This window comes from Podarcis muralis, chromosome 1 (assembly GCF_964188315.1).
Source record: "Podarcis muralis chromosome 1, rPodMur119.hap1.1, whole genome shotgun sequence".
Lineage (NCBI taxonomy): Eukaryota > Metazoa > Chordata > Lepidosauria > Squamata > Lacertidae > Podarcis > Podarcis muralis.
In genome coordinates this window covers 7,275,360-7,302,115 of record NC_135655.1, presented here as the reverse complement: position 1 = coordinate 7,302,115, position 26,756 = coordinate 7,275,360, and the positions used below count along the sequence as shown (strand labels likewise).

Genomic DNA, 26,756 nt, shown 5'->3' with positions numbered 1-26,756 from the left:
AATTATCTGAGTTTTTATTTTTGAATTTTATTGTTATTCATGTTTTTATACTATATTTTATGCTGCTTTTATAATTAAGTGTTTTAAATTTGTTGTTAGCCACCCTGAGCCCGGTTTTTGAACCGGGAAAGGCGGGGTATAAATAAAAAAATATTATTATTATTTATCATCATCATTATTATTGCATTGCATGTAGAGAATGTCAGGTCCTTAATAAACAAACATTAAGCTGCCCGGTGGCCTGCCATTACTCTTGGAAGGGTAGGCAATTGCTACAAATCCTGGGATTCAAAGCCACGCTGTGTCTCCCACTCCTGTTTATCTAGCTGAGCTACTTGGAGATGGACTAAAAGCAACACAAAACAGCTTTCCCTTTTCTTTCCCATTATCTCTTTCCGCCCAGCATCTGCGACCAAAGCCGCAACTACGTCGTCGACCGCTTTGCGAGGAACCTTTTGTCCTCCATGCCTCCGGATGCCATCGTCCTGCTGAGAGGGGACTTGCCCGGCAATTCTCTCCGTTACCTCCATTATTGTGAGGGAGTGAGACCTGACGTTACCTTGGTGGACCAAGAGGTAGGTGGAAAGCGAGGTTTGCATGCTTTACAGAGTGTGAGGTGACAGTTCCTTGCAAGGCATGGGAACACGAGAAGCCGCTGTGCTGGCCAGACGTTGGTCCATGTAGCTCAGTCTTGCTGGTGCCGAGAGCAGTTTAAACCAGAGTTTCAGGTCAGGCAGGTGACACTCCTGGCCAGGGCCGGATTTAGGTTTGATGAGGCCCTCAGCTCATGAAGGTAATGGGGGCCCTTCTTTATATGTCCAGCTGTCCTTTGTCAACAACAAATTGTCACTGGTTTTTGTGTTGAATATATGCTATATGGGAATTCGTGGACCTAATAGGTATCTAAAGCCATTTGGGCATAACAAAAAAATGTATTTTATCAAAGTAATTGTTGAACTGAAATACAATTAAGAAGAAGTATATTAATAGTGAGATACGCGGGTATTTGAGGGACGCGGGTGGCGCTGTGGGTTAAAGCCTCAGCGCCTAGGACTTGCCGATCGAAAGGTTGGCGGTTCGAATCCCCACGGCGGGGTGCGCTCCCGTCGCTCGGTCCCAGCACCTGCCAACCTAGCAGTTCGAAAGCACCCTTAAGTGCAAGTAGATAAATAGGGACCGCTTACCAGCGGGAAGGTAAACAGCGTTCCGTGTGCTGCGCTGGCTCGCCAGATGCAGCTTGTCACGCTGGCCACGTGACCCGGAAGTGTCTGCGGACAGCGCTGGCTCCCGGCCTATAGAGTGAGATGAGCGCACAACCCTAGAGTCTGGCAAGACTGGCCCGTACGGGCAGGGGTACCTACAGTGTTTTAGGGGTTGTTTTTAAAAGTCTGCAACGGATTAATCCGTTTTGCATTACCTTCTATGGGAAAGCACTGATCCTCTGGTGACTCGCCTCTCCTGGCTTGGAGGCCAGCACTCCTCCTGCAGGAACTTAGTTCCCTCCGCCTCTCTGCCCTGAGCCTCTGCAGCTCAGGAGAGGCTGAAGGGTTACCGAACCCAGAGACAACCTCAGCTTCCCCTGACGGGGCTGAGAGTGGAGCACCTGCAGGCAATGGGTCCTCCATCACCTCAGGAGCCAGACTCAACTGGTGCCTGCACCTGAGGATCCAGCACAGGTGAGGACCCTTCAGGCTCAAGCCGCAGCCCCGGCTCAGCTGGTTCTGGAGGCGGGGAATCCTGTGCAGGCTGGGATCCCTCAGGTTCAGCATCCGAGTCTGAATCCCAGGCCATCACAGCAGCCTTAGTGTCAGGTTTTAGGTATGTTTATTTACATCGATGGTGCTTCGGGTTGGAGAAGCCCAGAGGCCTTGTCTTTAATTTCATCTCTTCTTGCCTGCCCTAGATGATGACTTACCACTGGTACTTACTGAAGATGTCAAAACATTTGCCTGGCGTCATTTTTCCTGGGAACCGGTGGAATCCTCTGGAAGGGACGCTGCCCGATGGGACGACCACATTTAATCTCCATCACTTTCTCAAAGTAAATAAACAGTAAGCATTCCTGCTCACATAATGGCATTCCTTTTTCTCATAAAAATTGCATCAGTTGCATTCTCAAATTGCTCTGTGTTAGGGGAGGCTAATCTCCCACCTGGGGCCCTTATTGGGACCACCTAAGTGTTTTTGTGTGTCCCCAAAAACTACCCACCCGCCCCAAGTTTGATAGCAGCAGCAAAAAAATTTTTTAAATACAAAGTAGACTTCTGGTGTCACCACACATAAAGCTCTGATTCTTCCTGGGCTAACCACGCTTGCTTTGTATAGCGTCTGAACCTGCAATCCAAAGTACAGCTTTCCTCCTGAACAGTGATGTTTACATCAAGAATGGGTTTAGGTGTGTGTTGTGTGTATGTATATATGTTGAGCACACACATGTTTTTGTTGTGATTATAATTCATCACCTGCCTTCACCCTAATGTCCCAGGGTGGGTTACAACAAAACTATTGATATTATTAAAGGTAAAGGTAAAGGTACCCCTGCCCGTACGGGCCAGTCTTGACAGACTCTGGGGTTGTGCGCCCATCTCACTCAAGAGGCCAGGGGCCAGCGCTGTCCGGAGACACTTCCGGGTCACGTGGCCAGCGTGACAAAGCTGCGTCTGGTGAGCCAGCGCAGCACACGGAACGCCGTTTACCTTCCCGCTAGAAAGTGGTCCCTATTTATCTACTTGCACCTGGGGGTGCTTTCGAACTGCTAGGTTGGCAGGCGCTGGGACCGAGCAACAGGAGCGCACCCCGCCACGGGGATTCGAACCGCCGACCTTTCGATCGGCAAGCCCTAAGCACTGAGGCTTTTACCCACAGCGCCACCCGCGTCCCTATTGATATTATTATTATTATTATTAATTATTTCTACTCGGCCCATCCATCTGGGTCTCCCCAGCCTCTCTGGGCGGCTTCCAGCAGAAGGTTAAAAATACATTAAAACATCAGTCATTAAAAACTTCGCTAAACAGGGCTGCCTTCAGATGTCTTCTAAATGTCAGATAGTAGTTTATTTCTTTTGACATCTGGTGGGAGGGTGTTCCACAGGGTGGGCGCCACTACCTAGTTCCCTGTACATATTGGTTACCAGTCTGTTTCTGAGCTCAGTTCAAAGTGTCGAGTTTTGGCCGTTGATGCCAGAATGTGACCAGAGTACCTGGCAAATTGTCTCTCTACCCTCTCCGCATTCCCCAGTGATCCTGAAATGGTACACCTTTTTATTGCACAGCAGAAGGCAAAATATATGTTCTGTGTTGCTCCAGAGTGACCGTAAGTTACAGGAAGGTGGGTGTCGGTTGTATACAGTGTTGGAACACATGACCTGCAAGGTCCCCTGAGTCTTTAATTTTATGGTGAGAGCAGACTAAAGATTTCTCTAGTCCAGCAACGTCTTCTCCACAGATTCTAAATTTCTGTGGGAAGTCTAGCCTAATTAATCACTCTCTTAACAGTTTTAATTGTTAAACTCTGCCTTCTGCATGTGGTGGTTTCCTTGTTACCCAGAACCAAACTACATTGTTGACATATGAGAAGCCTCCATCAGTATTGGCATTCTGCCGGCTCTTAAAGTACCCATTTTTAGACGAGCCGTTCCCCCTGTTCTCTTAACTTTAACTCCCTGTTGTGAATGTTAAAATTGCTGCTTTAACAGAGTGCGTTGCAGTAAATCCAATCTTGAATGTAAATTAAATAACAATAACAATAACAATAATAATTTATTATTTATACCCCGCCCATCTGGCTGAGTTTCCCCAGCCACTCTGGCCAGCTCCCAATCAAGTATTAAAAACAATACAGCGTTAAATATTAAAAGCTTCCCTGAACAGGGTTGCCTTCAGATGTCTTTTAAAGATAGGATAGCTGCTTATTTCCTTCACATCTGAAGGGAGGGTGTTCCACAGGGCGGGCGCCACTACCGAGAAGGCCCTCTGTCTCATTCCCTGTAATCTCACTTCTCACAATGAGGGAACCGCCAGAAGGCCCTCGGTGCTGGATCTCAGTGTCCGGGCTGAACGATGGGGGTGGAGACGCTCCTTCAGGTATACAGGACTGAGGCCGTTTAGGGCTTTAAAGGTCAGCACCAACACTTTGAATTGTGCTTGGAAACGTACTGGGAGCCAATGCAGATCTCTCAGGACCGGTGTTATGTGGTCCCGGCGGCCACTCCCAGTCACCAGTCTAGCTGCCGCATTCTGGATTAATTGCAGTTTCCGGGTCACCTTCAAAGGTAGCCCCATGTAGAGCGCATTGCAGTAGTCCCAGCGGGAGATAACCAGAGCATGCACCACTCTGGTGAGACAGTCGGCGGGCAGGTAGGGTCTTAGCCTGCGTACCAGATGGAGCTGGTAGACAGCCACCCTGGACACAGAATTAAACTGCGCCACCATGGACAGTTGTGAGTCCAAAATGACTCAGGCTGCGCACCTGGCCCTTCAGGGGCACAGTTACCCCATTCAGGACCAGGGAATCCCCCACACCAGCCTGCCCCCTGTCCCCCCCAAAACAGTACTTCTGCCTTGTCAGGATTCAACCTCAGTCCGTTAGCCGCCATCCATTCTCCAGCCGCCTCCAGGCACTCACACAGGACCTTCACCGCCTTCACTGGTTCTGATTTAAAGGAGAGGTAGAGCTGGGTGTCATCTACATACTTATGATATTGATAATATTGGTGGTGGTGATTTTTTTGCAGCTCCAGTTTCCCATTTGTATTTTGTTTTTGTTTTTGTTTGTCTTTTGTGTGGCTTGTTTTCAACAGGCAAGAAACCTTTGTCTGCATTGGGCTCCATGAAGGTGACCCCACCTGGAAGAAAAGCCACTCCCTTTGGCCGTGGGGCTCTTGTGAGAAGCTGGTGCCTTCGGAAACTCCCTTCGACCCCGGAGAGTGGATTGAGAGAACCAGAAACCTCTATAACTGGAGCGAGGAATATGGGAGGTGAGAACAACAGAACTGGTGGCTGGGTTTGAAAGTTCGCAAGCCTGGATGAGGAACTTGGGTGCAGTTACATCTGGCCTAGTTGCCTCCAATCTTCCTTGGCAACCTTAGCTCTTGAGCTATGGTGTTGGCCTCAGAAATGGGGTGTGGGGTGGCTTATACCGTATTTTTCGCTCCATAAGACACTTTTTTCCTCCTAAAAAGTAAGGGGAAATGTCTGTGCGTCTTATGGAGCAAATGTGTGGTCTGTCGCTGGCTCCCTTTCCGGCCCAGGCCTCCACTGTTGAATGTTCTGCAGACGGAGGCTGTATGTATCCCCGGCAACATGTGACTGGCTGATTAGATTATCTGTCTGGAAACTGTAGAAACGGCTCCCTTTCCTTTCCTAAAGAAGTTGCAGAACTGTGAGTTGAACCCCATAAAAACAGGATTTTTCCCCTTTGCAAAGTAAGCTCAACAACTGTGAGCTGATCCTCAAAAAAGGGGGCTTTCCCCCTTTCCTCCTCTAAAAACTAGGTGCGTCTTGTGGTCATGTGTGTCTTATGGAGCGAAAAATACGGTATGCTGCACCAGACTTCAGGCTTTGGACTACAATTCCCATCAGCCCCAGTGAGCATGGTCCAGTGGTCAAGGGTGATGGAAATTGTAGCCCAGCAACATCCGCAAAACATTAAATATTAAAGGTGTTTTTAAAAATCAAGCTTCTGGTCCTTCTGATTGTGAAGATGTGCCTGTGGGCACATGGGTTGTGCTTGCTGAAATCTCGGGAGCTGGAGTGGCAACTAAATAAGAATTAGAGGGCGGGGTGTTTGTTTTTGTCTTGTGCTGCTCTTTGCTCTTCCATCATAACCAGAATGCTTTGCAGAATGAGACATGGTGTGCAAATGCGCTTGACATCCCACAATTCAGGCGCCCCACAGAATTCTGCTGCCCCCGACGCAGAATGTCTTTGAGCGCCAAATTCCAGTGTTGGTACAGCGTGACCCTGTTTAATACTCTCAGCCTCTCTGTGACCTTTTCATGTCTGATGATCCAGTTAATCAGCTCCTGTTGTTCACTTCTTAAAGGTTCGATTCATCTTCATGGGAGTTGGTGGCAAACGAAGAGATGTGGCAAGCCAGGTGAGGGCCCCCCAACCCCACCCCACCCCACATTTCCCCTTCTGAATGGCTTCTAAAGGGAAGGGAGACAGCATGGTGTCCACACGGGCCTTCATTTGGGAAACGACTTCTTCTTCTTCTTCTTCTTTGGCGATCACTCGTAGCCGAGTAAGATTGTCTTCCAAAACAGGGTTTTAGCAGTGACTCCGTAAGTGACTGTGAAGGCCAATTCTGGATCCACACGTCCTTCCACAGTGGGGACATTGGTTTCCGGGCAGGAGTTGATCATGGTGAGGGTTTGCCAAGCGTGTCTTCCTCTTAGCACATTTCTCCCTTGCGCCCTGAGTTCAAGCGTCTTCAAAGTCCATGGCACCTTTTGTAAAGGCTGTTCTCCAACTGGAGCGCTAGTGAGTTTCACAAATGATTTTATGCTTTCCTACTGAATCCAGCACATTTCCATTTGTAACCAGTTGGAGCTGGAGGCAGCGATGCTTTTGAATACCTTCTTTGGCGATCCCTCGTAGCCGAGTAAGATTGTCTTCCATAAACAAAGGATTAACAGTGAGACCATAAGTGACTGTGGAGGCCAGTTCTGGATCCATACCTCCTTCCACAGTGGGGACATAGGTTTCTGGGCAGCAGTTGATCATGGTGAGGGTTTGCCAAGCGTGCCTTCCTCTTAGCACGTTTCTCCCTTTCGTCCTGAGTTTGAGTGTCTTCAAAGTCCATGGCACCTTTCGTAAAGGCTGTTCTACAACTGGAGCGCCCGCAGGCCAGTGTTTCCCAGTTGTCAGTATTTATACTACATTTTTTTTTATTTGCCTTGAGAGAGTCTTAAACCTCTTTTGTCGGCCACCAACATTACGCTTTCCATTTTTAAGTAGAGTACAGTGATCTCTGCGGGATGCACATTTGCAACCTGCAGCAGCATGTCTGCGCACACGCAGGTTGTGATTCGGCGCTTCTGCGCATGCGCAAAGCGCGATTTAGCATTTCTGCACATGCGTTGACCCCTGAAACCCGGAAGTAACCCGTTCTGGTACTTCCGGGTTTTGGTGGGTCCGTAACTTGAAAAAAACGCAACCTGAAGTGTCTGTAGCCCAAGGTATGACTGTGGTTGCTTTGGAAGACGATAATCAGGCATACGAACAACATGACCGGTCCGACAAAGTTGATGTTGAAGAATTGCTATAGCTCAGTGGCAGAGCCCCTGCTTTGAATGCAGAAGGTCTTTGATTCAGTCCCTGATAGCATCTCTAGGTAGGGCTGAGAGTGCCCCTTCCTGAAACCCCCCAAGAACCACCACGAATCAGTGACAGCGATCCTGAGCTAGATTGACCAATGGCCCAACGCAGTGTAAGGTTGCTTCCTTTAAGGAGAGGGCCGTGGCTCCGTGGTGCAGCACGCAGAAGGTTCCAGCTCCGATCCTCTGCATCGCCAGATCCCCTGTCCTGAAACTCTGGAGAGCTGCTGCCGTTCAGTGTAGACCATACTGAGCTAGATGGGCCATTGGTCTGGCTATAAGGCAACTTCCTACCTTCCTGTGATAATTGCGCCACAAGCTGCATCAGTAAAACTGTTTTTGCGTTTGCAAAGCTAAGCAGTGTCCGGTGTGGTTTCAAATTGGATGGGGGAACCGCCTGCTGAGATTCCGGTAATGCAGGGGTTGGACTAGATGACCCTGCGGGTCCCCTCCAACTCTGCAATTCTGTAATTAATAAGCAGGTGACACAATGAAGGCATTGGAGAAATAAAGGAAGCAGCATTTGGTGACCTGCAGCCAGATGCAAATAGTGTCGGCATGAACCTTTGTGAATGCAAATAATCCTTTCAAGCAGTGTTTCTCATAATAATAATAATAATAATAATAATAATAATAATAATAATAATAATTTATTTATACCCCGCCTATCTGGCTGGGCCTCCCCAGCCACTCTGGGCGGCTTCCATAGAAACCAAAAATACAGTAAAATATCACACGTTAAAAACTTCCCTGAACAGGGCTGCCTTAAGATGTCTTCTGAATGTCAGGTAGTTGATTATCTCTTTGACATCTGATGGGAGGGCGTTCCACAGGGAGGGTGCCACTACCGAGAAGGCCCTCTGCCTGGTTCCCTGTAGCTTTGCTTCTCGCAATGAGGGAACCGCCAGAAGGCCCTCGGCGCTGGACTTCAGCGTCCGGGCAGAACGATGGGTCTCCAGCTGTTTTTGGACTACAACTCCCATCATCCCTGACCACTGGCCCTGCTAACTAGGGATGATGGGAGTTGTAGTCCAACACTGTCAAGTGGAGAAAGGCTGCTTGGAAGCCTCCTTTGCTTAGCCCCAACCCAGCAATAATGCAGCAATACAACTGCTAGCCTGTTTGCAAAGCTAAGCAGGGTCCTGTACGGTTTCAAATTGGATGGGGCCCCCTGCATGTTGAGGTTCCAGCATTGCAGCGGGTTGGACTAGATGACCCTGGGAGTTCCCTTCCAACTCTAGAATTTTATTTTTCTTTACTGCCACCATCTTGGGCACCACACCTGTGGCATAGTTTCTCTGGCTCCGTGTCCTCAGCCAACCCTGGTTCATGGGCACCAGCTGGTATTTAAAGAACCCTTAACCCTGACAGTCATGTGCTTCTGTTAGAATTCCTGCTCTGTGATTGCAGTCATGGGATTGTTGTCTATCACATGACGGTACACGTTTTGACTCTACAGAGTGGGACGTGACAGAGACAGGATGTTTGTGTTACTGTGTTCCGTGAAGTGGGACTATTGTCCTTTGTTCATTTTCTCTTTGCTGTCTGATGCTAGAGAGAGAGGGAGCCATGTTGCAGTGCTCCATGTATGTTTATAGGTAAATAAAGTAGATTAGCCAAAATGCTGAGTTGCTGAGGTCTGTTACGCATGATGCGCAGACTCTGCGGATCCCTAAGTGTGCCGGTGTCTGTTGGCATCGGTCGCTGTGATGTTCGGGCAGAAGAAAGCTTTTGAAGCTCCCAAACGATCGACCAGGAGGGAGGGAACATGCCAGTCGGGCATGTGTCTCTACCAGGGTCCAACTCGAGTGTAGGACGAGCTCCTAACAGCTTCCACTTTTTTGCAGGATGAAGACAGCCTTCTTTATTTTTGACCTAGCGGAAACGGCTCGTGTGTCTACGGATGTGAAAGCCCAGCTTTATACATACGCTTACAAGGTCGGTACCTTGTATTCTTTAACTTAAAGAAGCAGAGAGGAAGGCTTAGTGTGTATGATGGAGTGCTGCCCTGCTTTCTGACCTGGATCCCCAAGGAAACTTCCATTCTTCGCTCCCTTCCCTAGCATCTTCCTTTCCAAAGCTCTCTCCTTTCCCTTCCTTTCACTCTTTTGGACCAGTCTTCCTGTGGCATCACAGCCAATTACTGCCTGAGGCTTTGTCAGCTGCGGGCACAAAACCTCAGAGGTTTCAATCCTGTGCACACTTACCTGGGAGTAAGTCCTATTGAATTCAGCGGGACTTCCCTCTGCATAGATATGCAACAGATTGAGCTGTGTCTTACGATGTGTGTTCGTTGAACATGTGCTACTTTTCTACAGTTTTGAACGAATACTTAACTTATTTTTTATGGATTTTTGGTGCATCAAGCATGACCTTTAAAAAACCCCCTCTAAGTGAGTGTTAGTTTAAAATTTGAGAAGCATGAGGGCATGGTATGAACATGCGACATTTCTGCGGGTTTTCTGCAAATGTTTTGGAAGCAGGGTGGATAAAAATCCATGATTTTTTTAAAAAAATAAATTTTAAAAAGTTTTTTTATTTAAATCAGATTTTTTCTATTTAACTTTAAAAAATAATAATTTAAATCGGATTTTTAAAATAAAATGCTTTTGGAGGAAAAATATTTCTAAGGATAGTTTTCTATTTAAGTTACATTATTGTCCAAAGGCTATTCATCAGGAAATAAGAATTTGTTTTAAGTTTTTCATGCGTGTTAAAACTCAGTCTAAGTTTTTTTTATTAAAAAAAGTTTGACCACAGTAGTCAACAAACATGCATACATATGCTATAATGTTATTGTTTTAGTTAAATAAATTGTTTAAATTGTTATTAAGGAAATGATTCTTTTTCGCCTTCCAATAAAGTGCAGCAGAAAAGTTGTCCAAATATAAACAGTTACCGTGTATACTTGAGAATAAGCCGACCCGAATATAAGCCGAGGCACCTAATTTTAGCACAAAAAACTGGGAAAACTTGTTGACTCGAGTATAAGCCGGTTCATCACACCACAAACCTGGTGGCGGCATAGCTATCAACTTTTCCCTTTTCTTGCGAGGAATCCTGTTCGGAATAAGGGAATTTCCCTTAAAAAAAGGAAAACGTTGACAGCTATGGGTGGTGGCGGCAGCGGCTTTTGGGCTGCTCGTTCCTTCTCTGCTGCCAACGGCAAAGGCAGAGAAGGAGCAGCCCGAAATAATAATAATAATAATAATAATAATAATAATAATAATAATAATAATTTATTATTTGTACCCCGCCCATCTGGCTGGGTTTCCCCAGCCACTCTGGGCGGCTTCCATAGAAACCAAAAAACACTAAAATATCATACATTAAAAACTTCCCTGAACAGGGCTGCCTTAAGATGTCTTCTGAATGTCAGGTAGTTGTTTATCTCTTTGACATCTGGTGGGAGGGCGTTCCACAGGGTGGGCGCCACCACCGAAAAGGCCCTCTGCCTGGTTCCCTGTAGCTTTGTTTCTCGCAATGAGGGAACCGCCAGAAGGCCCTCGGCGCTGGACCTCAGCGTCCGGGCAGAACGATGGGGGTGGAGACGCTCCTTCAGGTATACTGGGCCGAGGCCGTTTAGGGCTTTAAAGATCAACACCAGCACTTTGAATTGTGCTCGGAAACGTACTGGGAGCCAATGTAGGTCTTTCAAGACCGGTGTTATATGGTCTCGGCGGCCGCCCCCAGTCACCAGTCTAGCTGCCGCATTCTGGATTAATTGCAGTTTCTGGGTCACCTTCAAAGGTAGCCCCACGTAGAGCGCATTGCAGTAGTCCAAGCGGGAGATAACCAGAGCATGCACCACTCTGGCGAGACAGTCCGCAGGCAGGGAGGGTCTCAGCTTACGTACCAGATGGAGCTGGTAAACAGCTGCCCTGGACACAGAATTGACCTGCGCCTCCATGGACAGCTGTGAGTCCAAAATGACTCCCAGGCTACGCACCTGGTCCTTCAGGGGCACAGTTACCCCATTCAGGACCAGGGAGTCCTCCACACCAGCCTGCCCCCGTTCCCCAAAAACAGTACTTCTGTCTTGTCAGGATTCTCCTTTCCGAGAAAGGGCTCCTTTCGGGCCACTTGTCCCTCCGCCGCTGCCTCTTCCGCTCGCAAGAGCAGGCATAGGAGCCGCGGTTGGGGGGGGCACAGCGCAGCAGCCGTCGCCCGCCTCACTTGAGTATAAGCCGGGGGGGGGGGCTTTTTCAGCATAAAAATGTGCTGAAAAAGTCGGCTTATACTCGGGTAAACAGTGGTACCTTGGGTTAAGTACTTAATTCGTTCCGGAGGTCCGTTCTTAACCTGAAACTGCTCTTAACCTGAAGCGCCACTTTAGCTAATGGGGCCTCCTGCTGTTGCCACCATGCCACCAGAGCCCAATTTCTGTTCTCATCCTGAAGCAAAGTTCTTAACCTGAAGCACTATTTCTGGGTTAGCGGAGTCTGTAACCTGAAGCGTATGTAACCCGAGGTACCACTGTCTACGGTAACTTACTAAACCTCACAATAATTTCATAATGATCGGTCTATGTATTTCTAACAGTATAACCAAATCAGTAATTTTTGATATACAGTGGTACCTCGGGTTACAGACTCCGCTAACCCAGAAATAGTACCTCGGGTTAAGAACTTTGCTTCAGGATGAGAACAGAAATCGTGTTCCTGTGGCGCGGCAGCAGCAGGAGGCCCCATTAGCTAAAGTGGTACCTCAGGTTAAGAACAGTTTCAGGTTAAGAACGGACCTCCGGAACGAATTACGGTAAGTACGTAACCAGAGGTACCACTGTAACTGTAAAAACTACTCTGAAAATTTATTATTCCCAAAATGAAACCTTCATCTGGTTTTGACTAGTGATTTAAATCGTGATTTAAATCAATTTGGTTTAAATCAGATCCACCCTGTTCGGAAGAGCCTTCAAAACTGAGTTCTCCCCCGTTGTCCCTAGCTGTACAAGGAGATCGTCAGCACCCACAACGTGCACCCGGTCAACTGGCACAAGAACTACGCAATTGCCTGCGAGAGGATGTTGCACCTTCAGCCGCGAAGGGAAGACCCGGAACTGCTGCTGTCAGAAGCCATCAAGCACTTCCTCCTTTACACGGAGAAAGCGGAAGACGAGCCCCAGCAGGGCAGCATTTTGCAAGCCGTGAAACACCTGAAGAAGGAACTTCAGGGGTTGAGACAAATGAAGAAGGGCGGGGAGACTTTTCAGCAAGGCACAAAGTGAAGGAGCTGTGGACAACACATAGAAAATAACTCTTGGGGAAATAATGAAATATAAGAAGATAATGTAGGTTGAACAGTCTATGGGTGGAAGTGAAGCCAAGCTCTTGGTTGCTTAAAAAAAAATGGGGAGAGAGAAGGGCCGGATTTAGGATTGATGAGGCCCTCAGCTACTAAAGGTAATGGGGCCCTTTATATGTCCAGCTGTCCTTTGTCAACAACAAATGGTCGCTGTTTTTTGTGTTGAATATATGCGATATGGTAATTGATGGACCTAATAGGTATCTAAAGCCATTTGCACATAACAAAATGGGCAAACCAGTGATATTTTAGGGAGCAGGCTAGCAGGCGGGGCCCGTGACTTACATCATAGGAGCCTACACAATACAATGCACTGCTGCTGTATGTAGGTTTTATTTTATTGGTTTTTTTATCTGATATTTTGGAAATGTACATCCAGTTTTTTTCCCTTGGAATTTTTTTTGGGGCCCCCAAGAGAGTGGGGCCCTAAGCTATAGCTTGTTTAAAGGTAAAGGGACCCCTGACCATTAGGTCCAGTCGCGGACGACTCTGGGGTTGCGGCGCTCATCTCGTTTTTTTGGCCAAGGGAGCCGGCGTACAACCTCCGGGTCATGTGGAACCAGAGCAGTGCATGGAAACGCTGTTTACCTTCCCGCTGGAGCAGTACCTATTTATCTGCTTGCACTTTGACGTGCTTTCGAACTGCTGGCTTATACATAAATCTGGCACTGGGGGAGAATCTAAGGAAGGGGTGAAATGATAGAGGCTTTATGAAATGGCATCAAACAAACAAACAAAAACAATGTGCAAGCTGGGAAAGCAACAGAGAAGCATTTCTCTTTTTGCCAGTAGTACTGGTGGCGCTGTGGGTTAAACCACAGAGCCTAGGGCTTGCCGATCAGAAGGTCAGCGGTTTGAATCCCTGCCACGGGGTGAGCTTCCGTTGCTCGGTCCCTGCTCCTGCCCACCTAGCAGTTCGAAAGCACGTCAAAGTGCAAGTAGATAAATAGGTACCACTTCGGTGGGAAGATAAACGGCGTTTCCGTGCGCTGCTCTGGTTCGCCAGAAACGGCTTAGTCCTGATGGCCACATGACCCGGAAGCTGTACGCCGGCTCCCTCGGCCAGTAAAGCGAGATGAGCGCTGCAACCCCAGAGTCGACCACGACTGGATCTAATGGTCAGGGGTCCCTTTACCTTTACGTTATTGAAACCTTTAGTCGTCCAATGCTCTCAGTAGTTTGTGCACAAATTAAAGGGCATGCGTTTAAAACGGGTGGAAGTGTTCTGTGGCCCAAGTGCAACAAATCCACTTTCAGAAAGGAACAGCCTTTTTGCAGTCAGAAAAGCAACAGGAAAATGCATTGAGAATTGAAGTGAAGGAGAGACTTGACGGGAAGATGTGCCAACACCCCACAGCCAGATTGGGAGCAATCGGAGGGGCCGTGCTCATTGCCCAATAAGTCCCCTGCAAACGAGTCGATGGGAACTTTCAACGGAGCCTCTTGAGGGCTACTAAATCCAGCCCGTTATTTGGAGAGCCAAGCAGCCTCATCGGCACAGCCCTCCTTTCCGTGCACCATTTGCAGCCTCCGAACAAAAGTTGCAAATTTTCTGGTGGCATCCCAGGATTGTTGCAATTATCCAAAGGGGTGGGACCATAAATCAAGCGGTTGAGCGTCCACTTTGCATGCAAAAGGTCCCGGGTTTAATCCCCAGCACCTGTCGGCTGGGCTGGGAATGCCCCCTGCCTGAAACCCTGGAGAGCTGCCAATCAGTGCAGACAATACTGAACTAGATGGACCATTGGCATGGTATAAAGCAGCTTATATCTTCCTCTGAATTCTGGCCTTCGGTCTTAATCAGGATTACTCACCATCAATACAAAATTCATTATCCTTATGATGATGGCTACTGCCAGCCAGAGAAGGCAGTACTGGGCTAGATGAACAAATAATCTAACTCTGTAGAAGGCAGCTTCATATGCTCATAATGCACTGAATGTGGAGCTGTTGTTGAGTTTGGAAACCATGGTTAGTACAAAATGCACCCGCTAGGTTGCTAACTGGGACTGGGTGCATTTTGGCTGTTTTAAGACAGCTGTCCCCATCTCTTTTGGGTTGGTGGGTAAGTGGGCTAATTCAGGGTGCTGTTTTTGACTCTTAAACATCCCCAACCTGCCTGACTTGTCACTTACATCCATCTCCAGTGCCTGTTAGCTTCCCCCTCCTTAATCTCAGAGTTGCCCTTGTGGAACTCAGCAGGGAGGAGGATGGAGACAAAAACTCGCATTAGTTGAACCCGGTGCTATTTTTCCAGAAAAAGAGGTGCTGGATCTCACTGTGAACACCTCCCTCATTCTCTTGGAAGGGCAATTTTCTAATGCTCCTCTACATTTGCTTTTTTTTATGTGTATATTTCAATTTTGTTATCGTTTTTCGTTGAATTAGCTGCTCTGAGAGGTGTTTTTTTAAAACCTGTGGGTGCACGATCGTTCATCGAATAAACAGATAAATTACCCTGTTTTCCTGCCTGTTTTGTAGCATCCTCTTGCCACTGCAAAATCGCTGAGAGTGAAAAGACAGTTGCAGTGCCTGCAAACAGTCAGGTTGTTTCTCCATAGCAGTGACCAGAGGAGGAATGGCTGCCATCTTTGTCCATGCCTGTTGCCCATGCATGCTGGAGCTGATGAGAGTTGGGAGTCCAGGGACAATTCTGGTGCAAGGACAAAAGGCCCACCTGAACAGCCCCTCGCCCTCTTACCCACACCTGGAAACTCCGTGCTGTCCTGCTCCCAAAACACTGCCTGCAGGGAAAGGGCCAGAGGCTCTTGAAACAGGGTTAATAATAATAATAATAATAATAATAATAATAATAATAATATGCCCCCCCTTATGACTGGGTTGCCCCAGCCACTCTGGGCAGCTCCCAACAAAATCTTAAAACCACAGTAAAACACCAGCCATTAAAAACTTCCTTGAACAGGGCTGCCTTCAGATGTCTCTTAAAAGTCAAATACAGTGGAGGCTCGGGTTGCAAACATGATCTGTGTGGGATGCACTTTCGCAACCCGCAGCAATGCGTCTGCACACACACAGGTTGCAATTCGGTGCGTATGTGCAAAGCACGATTTAGCGCTTCTGTGCATGTGCGACCGCCGAAACCCGGAAGCAACCCATTCCGGTACTTCTGGGTTTTGGCGGTCCGTAACCTGAAAAAACGCAGCCTGAAGCATCTGTAACCCGAGGTATGACTGTAGTTGTTTATCTGTTTGACATCTGACAGGAGGGTGTTCTGCAAGGCAGGTGCCACTACCGAGAAGGCCCTCTGTCTGGTTCCCTGTAGAATGTCACCAGGTGCCTGAGTCTCCCAGTAACCACAACCCTTATTTCATTACCGAACCAATTGCCTGACCCTGGTTGCCCTCTGGAAAGCAAAGACCGGCTTGCCACCAAACATCCACCCAGCAGGTCCAGAGTGAGGCCTCCTCATTCCTTGCAGCGGCCGCGGTGCTTGAACGAAGCCAACGGGCAGAAGTTTAATTCCGGCGGTCCTCCTGGGGCCACCGGCCTCCCCGAGTTTCTCAAACATCCTTGTTCCCTTCGTCTCAGTTGCACAAACCGGTTGCCAAGTAAACACATTTCTGCATTTTCCTAATTACTTTCCTATTTGCGTTTTGCCTCCCCTATTTGTTCCTTTTGCAGATCTGGTCCTTGTAATTAGCCGCCGGTCCCGCTGCTTACATGTTGAAAAGGAGCATTTGTGGAAAACGGGCAGGGGGAGAGTGTTTTTCTTTTCACCCTCTTTTTTTCCTCTCTCTCTCTCTTGTGTGCGTGTGCTGGGGTTTTTTTAACCCCCCCCCCTTAATATATATTTTTTGTGTTAAAAGAATCCCTCCCCACTCCACGCACCGCCTCCTCGCTTGCGGACTAAAAGGGAACGGCGTTAAGAAATGCAAATAATGGCTCTTTATTTGATTATGACAGTTAATTAATAGCAACCTGTTTTAATGAATTAAGTCACTCAGGGCCCTTCAGCACTTGGGTAAGTAGTAGCCAGAATCTGTAGGGATTCTCGGCCCCCCTGCACCCTGCTCCAATTGTGTAGCTGCTAGACTCCAGAGCACTTACACAGGCCCCTGTATAGAAATGTCCGCTTAATGAAGAGGGAAGGTTTTAGGAGCTCGCTTGGCATTCAAAGATCACTGGCGAGCTATTCAGGGGCGGGGGGGGGGGGGGAGAGCCCCCGCCCCCCCCCCCACCCCGACTATTTCTCCGTACGAGGAATAGTCACAGTTCCGCACCATTGTTCTAGCCAAGGTCCTTGATCAAAAAGGCCTCACTGGGCTCCCTTTCAGACGACGGCCATAATTAAAACCACTAATTCTCTTTTAAAAGTGCTACAGGATGCCATCGCGGGCCCCTGTTTTCGAGTGTCCTTTGTGATGTCATAAGCCGTGGAGGGCAGGGAGTTGGGTTTGTATGATGGGATGGGGAGCTCTTTTTTTTCCTTGAGGCCAAGAGGTGCCCGTCACCGAGTTTGCTCTACAACAAGGGTTCCTGTGACAGCCTTTGACGAGGTCTTGACTACTGCACAATCCCCGAACCCTCCATCTGCCTCCTTGTCCGCCGTGGCCAGGAAATAAATCTCAAAGGGCGATGGATGAGAGGGGAGGGGGGCGGGCTGGGAGAGGGTGGTGGCAGTGGTGCTAATGGTGGGGGCTGGAGTTTCGTTGACTGATCAGCCAGGGCTTTATTGGTCTTGGCGTGACACCAAGGGAGACAATCCTGCGCTCCCTTTCTCCGGCGGTTTGAAGATGCCCACTGGAGCCTGCCGGGCTCAGAGCACGGCCTTTTGAACAGCATCAATGGACGCAACAGTTCAGCTGTTAGGGGGACAAATAAACGAAGGAGGGCTCATTAAGACCCTTTTTGGCTGTCTCGGTGCCTTTTGCCCTTTTATCACACGGCCTTATTAGTCTCCTACTCATCTTGAACCGGGAGGGGATGAATAGGAGTTGTCGAGCGCTAATTGGCAAAGACTTTTAATCATAGGCTAAGGACTTTCGCTGACTTGAAAGTAACTTCTCCATGGGAAGGGAAGAAGAAATCACAAGTCGTTCCTCTTCCCCACCCCTTCGCTCTCTCGACAAAAGCATTATCGGAGGGAGGGAGAGAGAGAAAGAAAGAGAGAGAGAGAGAGAGAGAGAGAGAGAGAGAGAGAGAGAGAGAGAGCTTGCTTAGTACTTGGTAATAAAAAAATTGAAAAAATGCGAAGTTAAGCAACCGTTTGTTCGCCTTTAAAGGCACCTACTTTTAAAAGGCAGCGGTGCTGCTCCACAGCCTTCACAGTTTCTCAGTCGCAAGGAGTTTGGGCAGACATGCTCGTGAGTAAGCATGGTGGGGTGGCCATTTTAGGACCCAATATTGCATCCAATATTGCTGCAGAAGATAAAAACGGGTGCCCTTCATTTATGGAAATGGAACACAAATAAATCTGGCACCAAGAGAAGTATGTTCATTTCCCTCCTGCCAAAATCTCTTGCGCTTTTTCCGAGTACAATTAAGAACCACCAATCTCTGTGATTTTTCAGGATGCTGTGAAAATCTGCTCTACATAAAAGTACTGTTGTCACATTTTTCAATATTCCGCATATAAGCTCACCGCTGGGCAAGCTGTTAGATTCTTTTGCTCATTTTTCTTTGCAATAGAATACTATTCTAAAACATAGTATATAATGTAAACATCTACGTAAAAAAGTCTCATCAACTTTATTATCTTGTTAAACTAATTAGACAATATAAGGGGCCTGCCGTATAAAACACTGTCTTCAAATGTTTAAAAACTATTTTACATTGAGAGTATAAATATATAATATAATTCACACAATGTCTTAATAGTTTATCCTTAGCGTACATAATTATGACAGTACAGTCACAATTCTGGCATCTAGATCGTAAGTGTGTGTGCGTGTGTGTAAAAAAAGTATTTCCACTTAAATTGTCAGCTGCTTATCAAACCAAAGTAAAATCTCCAGAAACAGCATTTGAAAAGCAGACTGCTTGATAGATTAAAGGATGCCTTAGGAGATTGGGGACGCGGGTGGCGCTGTGGGTAAAACCTCAGCACCTAGGACTTGCCGATCGCATGGTCGGCAGTTCGAATCCCCGCAGCGGGGTGCGCTCCCGTCATTTGGTCCCAGCGCCTGCCAACCTAGCAGTTCGAAAGCACCCTCAGGTGCAAGTAGATAAATAGGGACCGCTTACTAGCGGGAAGGTAAACGGCGTTTCCGTGTGCGGCTCTGGTTCGCCAGAGTAGCTTCGTCACGCTGGCCACGTGACCCGGAAGTGTCTGCGGACAGCGCTGGCTCCCGGCCTATAGAGTGAGATGAGCGCACAACCCTAGAGTCTGTCAAGACTGGCCCGTTACGGGCAGGGGTACATTTACCTTTACCTTAGGAGAAAGGTTTACACCTGCCTCCTGCTAAATCAACGCGATGTGACAGAGGTGTATAAAATTATTATTCATGGTGTGTGGGGGAAAGTGAACAGAGAAAAGTTTTTCTTCCTGTCCATATTATCAGAACTCAAGGGGAATCCAAGGAAGCTGAACGTTGAAAGACCCTGGACAAAAAAAGGAAGGTCTTCTTCACCATGACTATGGAATGGTCACCAACTTGGATGACTTTAGAAGAGGAGGAGATCCTTGGAGGAGAATGAGGCCAGCACTGGCTGGCAGCCACAATGTATACGTTCTGCCAGCACTATCTGAGACTGGGCAAGACTGAATACCAGTTGCTGGAGGGAGGGGAGAGGGCTGTTGCGTTCAGCTCCAACTTAAGAGCTTCCACTGATGGGCAGCAGGTTCTTCTTATGTACTTGGTTGGGCGAGAGCCCACGCCAGTAACCAATACACAGGCAATGTCTAAAAGGAAAAGGGCCAACTCTTATAAGGCAGCTTCCTTTATCCAGTGGGTAGAAATCCTTCATGAGCAAATCAGGATCTGCACAGGAGTGTCAGGCCTAATCAACGCAGCAACTCAGGTCTTGACCCCATGAAGCAGTTGCCGAGACTAAAGGTCCACTGCCTAAGCCTCCTGCTCCTCCCCCTGGTCCTTCCTAAGCAATCAGAGACTCCTTCGACGTGTCTCTGCTCTCTTTATGCCTCTTCTGGTCCTGGGGAGACCGGGGACGGGGAGCCTGTCGTAGCAGGAGGGGAAGACACCTGTGCCTCTTCACCAGTCTGACTCATCTCTGCCTCTTGGCCTCCCTCCTCTCCTTCTTCAGCTTCTGCCTCTGATTCTGAACTTCTCTCTGCCATGGATTCTCCTTGCTCACTATGCCCTGTTACATCTTCAGCTTCTCCTCTTCCCAGTCTTCTCCTTCTGACCGTTCATCATTGTCCCACCACCACGCTGAGCTGTTCCTCCCACCATTCCTCTGCACCCAACCAGTCCATGACACGGATGGAGACAAAGCTAGAAATAGCTGACTCAGCCTGTCATTGGCTCTGGCGCCCCCTGGTGTTGGGCTCCCTGCCTCCTGCCCTACCAGTTCCCCTGGGTACCAGCCAACATGGAGGAGATCACTTGTTTGTTCCCCAGTGTCTCCAGGTGGAAAGATCTTGAATAGCAGGACCTGGATATAATATCTGCCTGGAGAAATTTCTGCAACATCAAAGTAGACTGACTGGCAGCTACAGCCTTTTCCCACAGGGCTCTTTAGACTGTAGCATTTATCCATTTGCCATGAGCTAGACCCAAACTTTCTTGAACTACGGACTTTTTACAATGGGACAAGTCAGTCGTGAATCAACCCCAGTCCCCATTGATTTCAGTGGGACCTCAGTGGAAGCAACGTACAGTGCGATTCTACTCAGAAGTAAGCTTTATTCAATTCAATAGGGCTTCCTCCACGGTAAGTGGGGCGAGGATTGCAACCTTTGTCTGGATCCTACCCAGTATCTTCCCCATGGCTCATAGTAGTGAGCAACCACATGCTCAAAGAACAACCAGGAAAACGCTCAATAGCTGGAGACCATCAGATGAGGGTTGAACACAATGTGAAAAAGGATCTAGGAGGGTGTCTTAGCAGATCACAAGCTTCACTCGAGTCAACAGTGTGATGCAGCAGCAAAAGAAAGCTAATGTTCTTCTAGGCAGCATCAACAGAAGTATAGTGTCCCCATCAAGGGAAGTAATAGTACCACTCTATTCTGCCACATGGGTGGTGCTGTGGTCTAAACCACAGAGCCTAGGGCTTGCCGATCAGAAGGTAGGCGGTTCGAATCCCCGCAAGGGAGTGAGCTCCTGTTGCTCGGTCCCTGCTCCTGCCAACCTAGCAGTTCAAAAGCACGTCAAAATGCGAGTAGATAAATAGGTACCGCTCTGGCGGGAAGGTAACTGGCGTTTCTGTGCGCTGCTCTGGTTCGCCAGAAGCGGCTTAGTCATGCTGGCCACATGATCCGGAAGCTGTCTGCGGACAAACGCCGGCTCCCTCGGCCTATAGAGCAAGATGAGCACCACAACCCCAGAGTCATCCATGACTGGACCTAATGGTCAGGGGTCCCTTTACCTTTTTATTCTGCCTTGGTCAGACCACACCTGGAATGCTGTGTCCAGTTCTGGGTGCCACAATTTAAGAAGGATGTTGACAAGCTGGAACGTGTGCAGAGGAGGGTGACCAAGATGATCAAGGGTCTGGAAACCAAGCCATATGAGGAACGGTTGAAGGAGCTGGGTATGTTTAGCCTGGAAAAGAGGAGCTGTGATAGCTGTCTTCAAATATCTGAAGGACACGAATGATGGGGCATGCTTGTTTTCAACTGCTGCAGAGAGTAGGACCTGAATCAAGGGATTCAAATGACAAGAAAAGAGATTAGGAAGATCTTTCTGACAGCAAGAGCAGTTTGACAGTGGAACGGATCACCTCAGAAGGTGGTGGACTCTCCTCCGCTGGAGTTTCCTAAACAGAAACTGGATGGCCATCTAGCTGCGATTCCTGCACTGCAGAGGGTTGGACTAAATGGCCTTTGGGGGTCCCTTCCAACTATCTACAATTCTATGACTCCATGGATGTTTTGGTCAAAGCTGGGTCGCCGTGCTAACTGCATATTACCTGGTGTCCGCTGTCAGGTTGACCTGCGCTGTAGGAAATCAGTGCAAACCTCACCCCCCCCACACCCTGCCAAGATACCATAATTATTTCTCAAGTTATATATTTTTTGTTTCTTTTCTCTCTTTTTTTCTAATGTGCCATCAGCGGTTTCCTGATAAGAGCCCACATTTTAAGTGGTATTATGCTAAGTAATTATTTGTACCGGATGGGAAATTAAACAAATTTTTGCACAGCCATGAAATTATGCCTGCCACGTATTTACTTTGGTGACAGATATTTTTTTTTAGTTTGGACAGGCTGGGTGGCAAGGGAACAAAAAAGCAAAAAAACCAAAAAAACCGCAGAGAACCAAGAATAATAACTCTCCCCCTTGCCCCCCCCCCCACAAAAAAACCCCTACCATAGGTAAGTCCTTGTAGCAAAATTTTTTTGGCTGGATCAAATATTAAACCTGCTACTCCAAATTTCACGCTTTGAGTTCCTAAAGCAGATGCGAGCGGAAGCTGCCAAATTTTAATTTGAGGCAGCGTGGCCTGCGCTTGCGGCTTCTCTCCATCAGAGGGCAGGCCAGAGAAGACCTGGGGAGCATCTCTCCGTTTGCAAAAAAAAGGGGGGGGGCATCTTTGACAGAGGCAGCCTTGCAATTGTTTCCTTCAAAATATGTAGCCGCATGCTTGCGTGTGCGTATTTACATTTTGGAATGTGTTTCAGAATGCGGGCGTCAGATTTAAAACTTCCCTTCTCCTCGCCGGCACGCTGGAGACGGCTTTTGAGGCGCTCTCTCCTCTGTTTACAGATGCAAGTTGCTAAATGGCTGGATTTAATTGTCACACTAGAACGAGCCCTGTATCTCCTTCCTCTTCTTCTTCGCCCGACTTTTCTTTTTCTTTTTCTAATGGTGAGAAGCGGGACAGGGAATAGGCCACCTTTTAAAGACCGAAGAAGGAGAGGGGAACCAGAAATGTCAATACATACACACACACACAGACACCCCGGTAGTTCCTTGGTTTTTATCAAATACCCAACTCAGGGCTGGATTTACGTATAAGCTAAAACAAGCTAAAGCTTAAGGCCCCACTCTCTTAGGGGCTCCCAAAAAATTTAAAGGGAAAAACCTGGATGTACATTTCCAAAATATAAGATAAAAAATAAAATAAAACCTACATACAGCAACAGTGTTTTTGGTGTTGTGTAGGCTCCTGTGAAGGGGACGCGGGTGGCACTGTGGGTTAAACCACAGAGCCTAGGACTTGCCGATCAGAAGGTCGGCGGTTCGAATCCCCACGACAGGGTGAGCTCCCGTTGCTCGGTCCCTGCTCCTGCCAACTTAGCAGTTCGAAAGCACGTCAAAGTGCAAGTAAATAAATAGGTACCGCTCCGGCGGGAAGGTAAACGGCGTTTCCATGCGCTGCTCTGGTTCGCCAGAAGCAGCTTAGTCATGCTGGCCACATGACCTGGAAGCTGTACGCCAGCTCCCTCGGCCAATAAAGCGATATGAGCACCGCAACCCCAGAGTCAGCCATGACTGGACCTAATGGTCAGGGGTCCCTGCCTGCTAGCCTGCTCCCTAAAATATCACTGGTTTGCTCATTTTTATATAAAGGGTGCCTACAGTCTGCATAGGGACGCGGGTGGCGCTGTGGGTAAAAGCCTCAGCGCCTAGGACTTGCCGATCGAAAGGTCGGCGGTTCGAATCCCCGCGGCGGTGTGCGCTCCTGCTGCTCGGTCCCAGCGCCTGCCAACCTAGCAGTTCGAAAGCACCCCCGGGTGCAAGTAGATAAATAGGGACCGCTTACCAGCGGGAAGGTAAACAGCGTTCCGTGTGCTGCGCTGGCTCGCCAGATGCAGCTTGTCACGCTGGCCACGTGACCCGGAAGTGTCTCCGGACAGCGCTGGCTCCCGGCCTCTAGAGTGAGATGGGCGCACAACCCTAGAGTCTGGCAAGACTGGCCCGTACGGGCAGGGGTACCTTTACCTTTTACTACAGTCTGCATGGCAACATGTGCAAATGGCTTTAGATGCATACCTATTAGGTCAGAGATGGCCAAACTTGGCCCTCCAGCTGTTTTGGGACTACAATTCCCATCATCCCTGACCACTGGTCCCGTTAGCCAGGGATGATGGGAGCTGTAGTCCCAAAACAGCTGGAGGGCCAAGTTTGGCCATCACTGTATTAGGTCCATAAATGACCATATAGCATATATTCAACATAAAAAGTGACAATTTGTTGTTGACAAAGGACAGCTGGACATATAAAGGGCCCCATCTCCTTCAGTAGCTTAGGGCCTCATCCAACCAGCCCTGACCCAACTAGATATATGTGTAATGAAACTTGGCATTTAGATTTTTATGCCTTTATCTATTACTGCAGCTATTCCCCCTGCTTTTCCCCAAGTTATTATTTCTTTTATTTTAATTGTTGCTGTTCTATTTAATGGTTGCTGTCCTCCAGCCCATCATGGCTCATAGAATCGTAGAGTTGCAAAGTTTCCCAGGGGTCATCTAGTCCAACCCCCTGCAATGCAGGAATTTCAGCTAAAGCAGCCATGACAGATGGCCCTCCAACCTCTGCTTAGAAACCTCCAAGGAAGGAGAGTCCACCACCTCTCATGGGAGACTCTTCCACTGTCGAACAGCTCTTACTGTCAGAAAGTTCTTCCTGAAGTTTTGCTGGAATCTCCTTTCCTGTAACTTGAAGCCATGGGTTCGAGTCTTACCCTCCAACTCTTACTGTCAGAAAGTTTTTCTGCTCAGTGGGTCAGTGCATCTGGCTATTAAGCAGAAGGTTGATGGTTCAAGCCCACCCAGAGATGGCTGTGGGCAGGATTCCTGCATTGTTGGGGGTTGGACTCGATGACCCTTGGAGTCCCTTCCAACTAGGATTCTGTGATATGATATGCCACCTTTCTCCTCCAAGGTGGACAATGTCTCCCCCTCTTCATCTGATCCACACAATGATTGTGTGCGATGGGTTGGGCTGAGTGAGCACAACTGGCCAAGGTCAGTCCTTTGTTGGCTGAGTAGGGTTTCGAACCCTGGTCTCCCAGGTCCAAGGAGGGTGGTGTGTACATGGTTCTTCCACTCCCCATTTCACAACAACCCTGTGAGGTGGGTTAGGGTGGGATGTTGTGACTGGCCCAAGCTCAGCGTAACGAGCAACAGGGCTGAGTGTGAATCTGAACCTTTTTAATAATAAAATTTTTAATAAAGTGAGATGAGCGCCGCAACCCCAGAGTCAGCCACGACTGGACCTAATGGTCAGGGGTCCTTTACCTTTTTAAAGGGAGTCCAATAGATTCTAAATAGCATTTTCTGTTGTATAATAATAATAATAATAATAATAATAATAATAATAATAATATCTTTATTGTCATTGCCCCCTCTCAGGGACAACAAAATTACTTGACTGCTCCATAAAAACACTAATTAAAACAATACAGTATAGTACAGCAAGGAAGATTAGATGACTTTCAAAGTCCAGGCTTCCCATTCAGGGCCGAGATCGCTTTGGAGAAGAAGCTGTTCTTAAGACGGCTCGTTCTTGTCTTCATCGTCCTGTATCTCCGTCCCAACGGCAGAAGCTCGAAGAGACAGTGACCAGGATGCGATGGATCTTTTACTATGTCCAGTGCCTTCCTATGGCACCTTGTGGCATAAATCTGCTCTAAGGTGGAGAGTAGGCAGCCAACAATGCTCTCTGCTGCCTTAACAACTCTGCACAACCCCATCCTGTCCTGGGTAGTACAGCTTCCGTACCACACACATAAGCCATAAGTGAGCACGCTCTCAATGGCACAGTGATAGAAGGCAAGCAGCAGTTTCTGCGGAAGATGGTTTTTCCTTAAAATTCTCAAAAAGTACAGTCTCTGCTGCGCCTTCTTCACAAGCCCCCTTGTGTTGACACTCCAGCACAGATCCTCTTGTAATTCAATGCCCAAAAATCTGAACGTTGTTACCCTCTCCACACAGACCCCATCAATCAAAAGTGGCTGGACATTGCTCTTCTGTCTCCTGAAGTCCACCACAAGCTCCTTTGTCTTCCTTGTATTTATGAGCAAGTTGTTAGCTCTGCACCACTCTGTCAGCCGCTCCACCTCATCTCTATAATCTGTTTCACCCTCCTTTCAGGGATGAGCCCAATCACGGTTGTGTCATCTGCAAATTTGACAACCCTTGGTTTAAGTCTTGGTTTAAGATCTTAAACTTAAACCCCTGCATTACGCAGAGCAAGGCAGCTGGGGTGGCACTGGGGTAGCAGCAACAGCCTCTACTGCCTCTGCGATGATCCTCCTGAGAAGCACAGCTTTGTGTGTCCTCTTCCTGTTGCCCTCAGTTGTGCTGGTGGGGATGCTGTCCTGTCCAGCAGTGCTGAAGTCAACTTGGACTACCAGAGCAGTCAGTTTTCTCTTACCTGTGATGGCTCCTTTTGGGCAAGGCTACCAATAGCTACGGGACGCGGGTGGCGCTGTGGGTAAAACCTCAGCGCCTAGGACTTGCCGATCGAAAGGTCAGCGGTTTGAATCCCCGCGGCAGGGTGCACTCCCGTTGTTCGGTCCCAGCGCCTGCCAACCTAGCAGTTCGAAAGCACCTCCGGGTGCAAGTAGATAAATAGGGACCGCTTACTGGTGGGAAGGTAAACGGTGTTCTGTGTGCTGCGCTGGCTCGCCAGACGCAGCTTGTCACGCTGGCCACGTGACCCGGATGTGTCTGCGGACAGCGCTGGCTCCCGGCCTATAGAGTGAGATGAGCGCACAACCCTAGAGTCTGGCAAGACTGGCCCGTACGGGCAGGGGTACCTTTACCTTTTACCAATAACTACAAGCCCCCATGGCTATGACCAGTGCCGGATTTACGTATAAGCTAAACAAGTTCTAGCTCAGGGCGCCACTCTCTTGGGGCCCCTAAAAAATCTAAAGGGGGAAAAACTGGATGTACATTTCCAAAATATAAGATAAAAAACAAATAAAATAAAACCTACATACAGCAACAGTGTTGGGTGTTGTGTAGGTTCCTATGATGTATTATTATTATTCGTACCCCACCCATCTGGCTGGGTTTCCCCAGCCACTCTGGGCAG

General features: G+C 48.2%; 1 protein-coding gene across 7 annotated transcripts in view; it reads left to right on the top strand.

Moving 5' to 3' along the window:
* TMEM260 (transmembrane protein 260) overlaps positions 1-26,756 on the top strand; it is a 101,031-nt gene that overhangs the window by 61,534 nt on the left and 12,741 nt on the right. For 4 of the 7 annotated variants that reach the window (XM_077918757.1, XM_077918624.1, XM_028730631.2 and 1 more), the window contains 6 exons: positions 404-575; positions 1,904-2,052; positions 4,802-4,978; positions 6,046-6,099; positions 9,169-9,259; positions 12,267-12,849. In XM_077918757.1, the coding sequence (XP_077774883.1) occupies positions 404-575; positions 1,904-2,052; positions 4,802-4,978; positions 6,046-6,099; positions 9,169-9,259; positions 12,267-12,548 (925 nt within the window). In that variant the 3' untranslated portion in view covers positions 12,549-12,849. Of the gene's footprint in view, positions 1-403; positions 576-1,903; positions 2,053-4,801; positions 4,979-6,045; positions 6,100-9,168; positions 9,260-12,266; positions 12,850-15,848; positions 16,124-26,756 lie in introns of those variants that run through there. The other 3 variants (XM_077918658.1, XM_077918699.1, XM_077918603.1) reach the window with 3 other exon arrangements.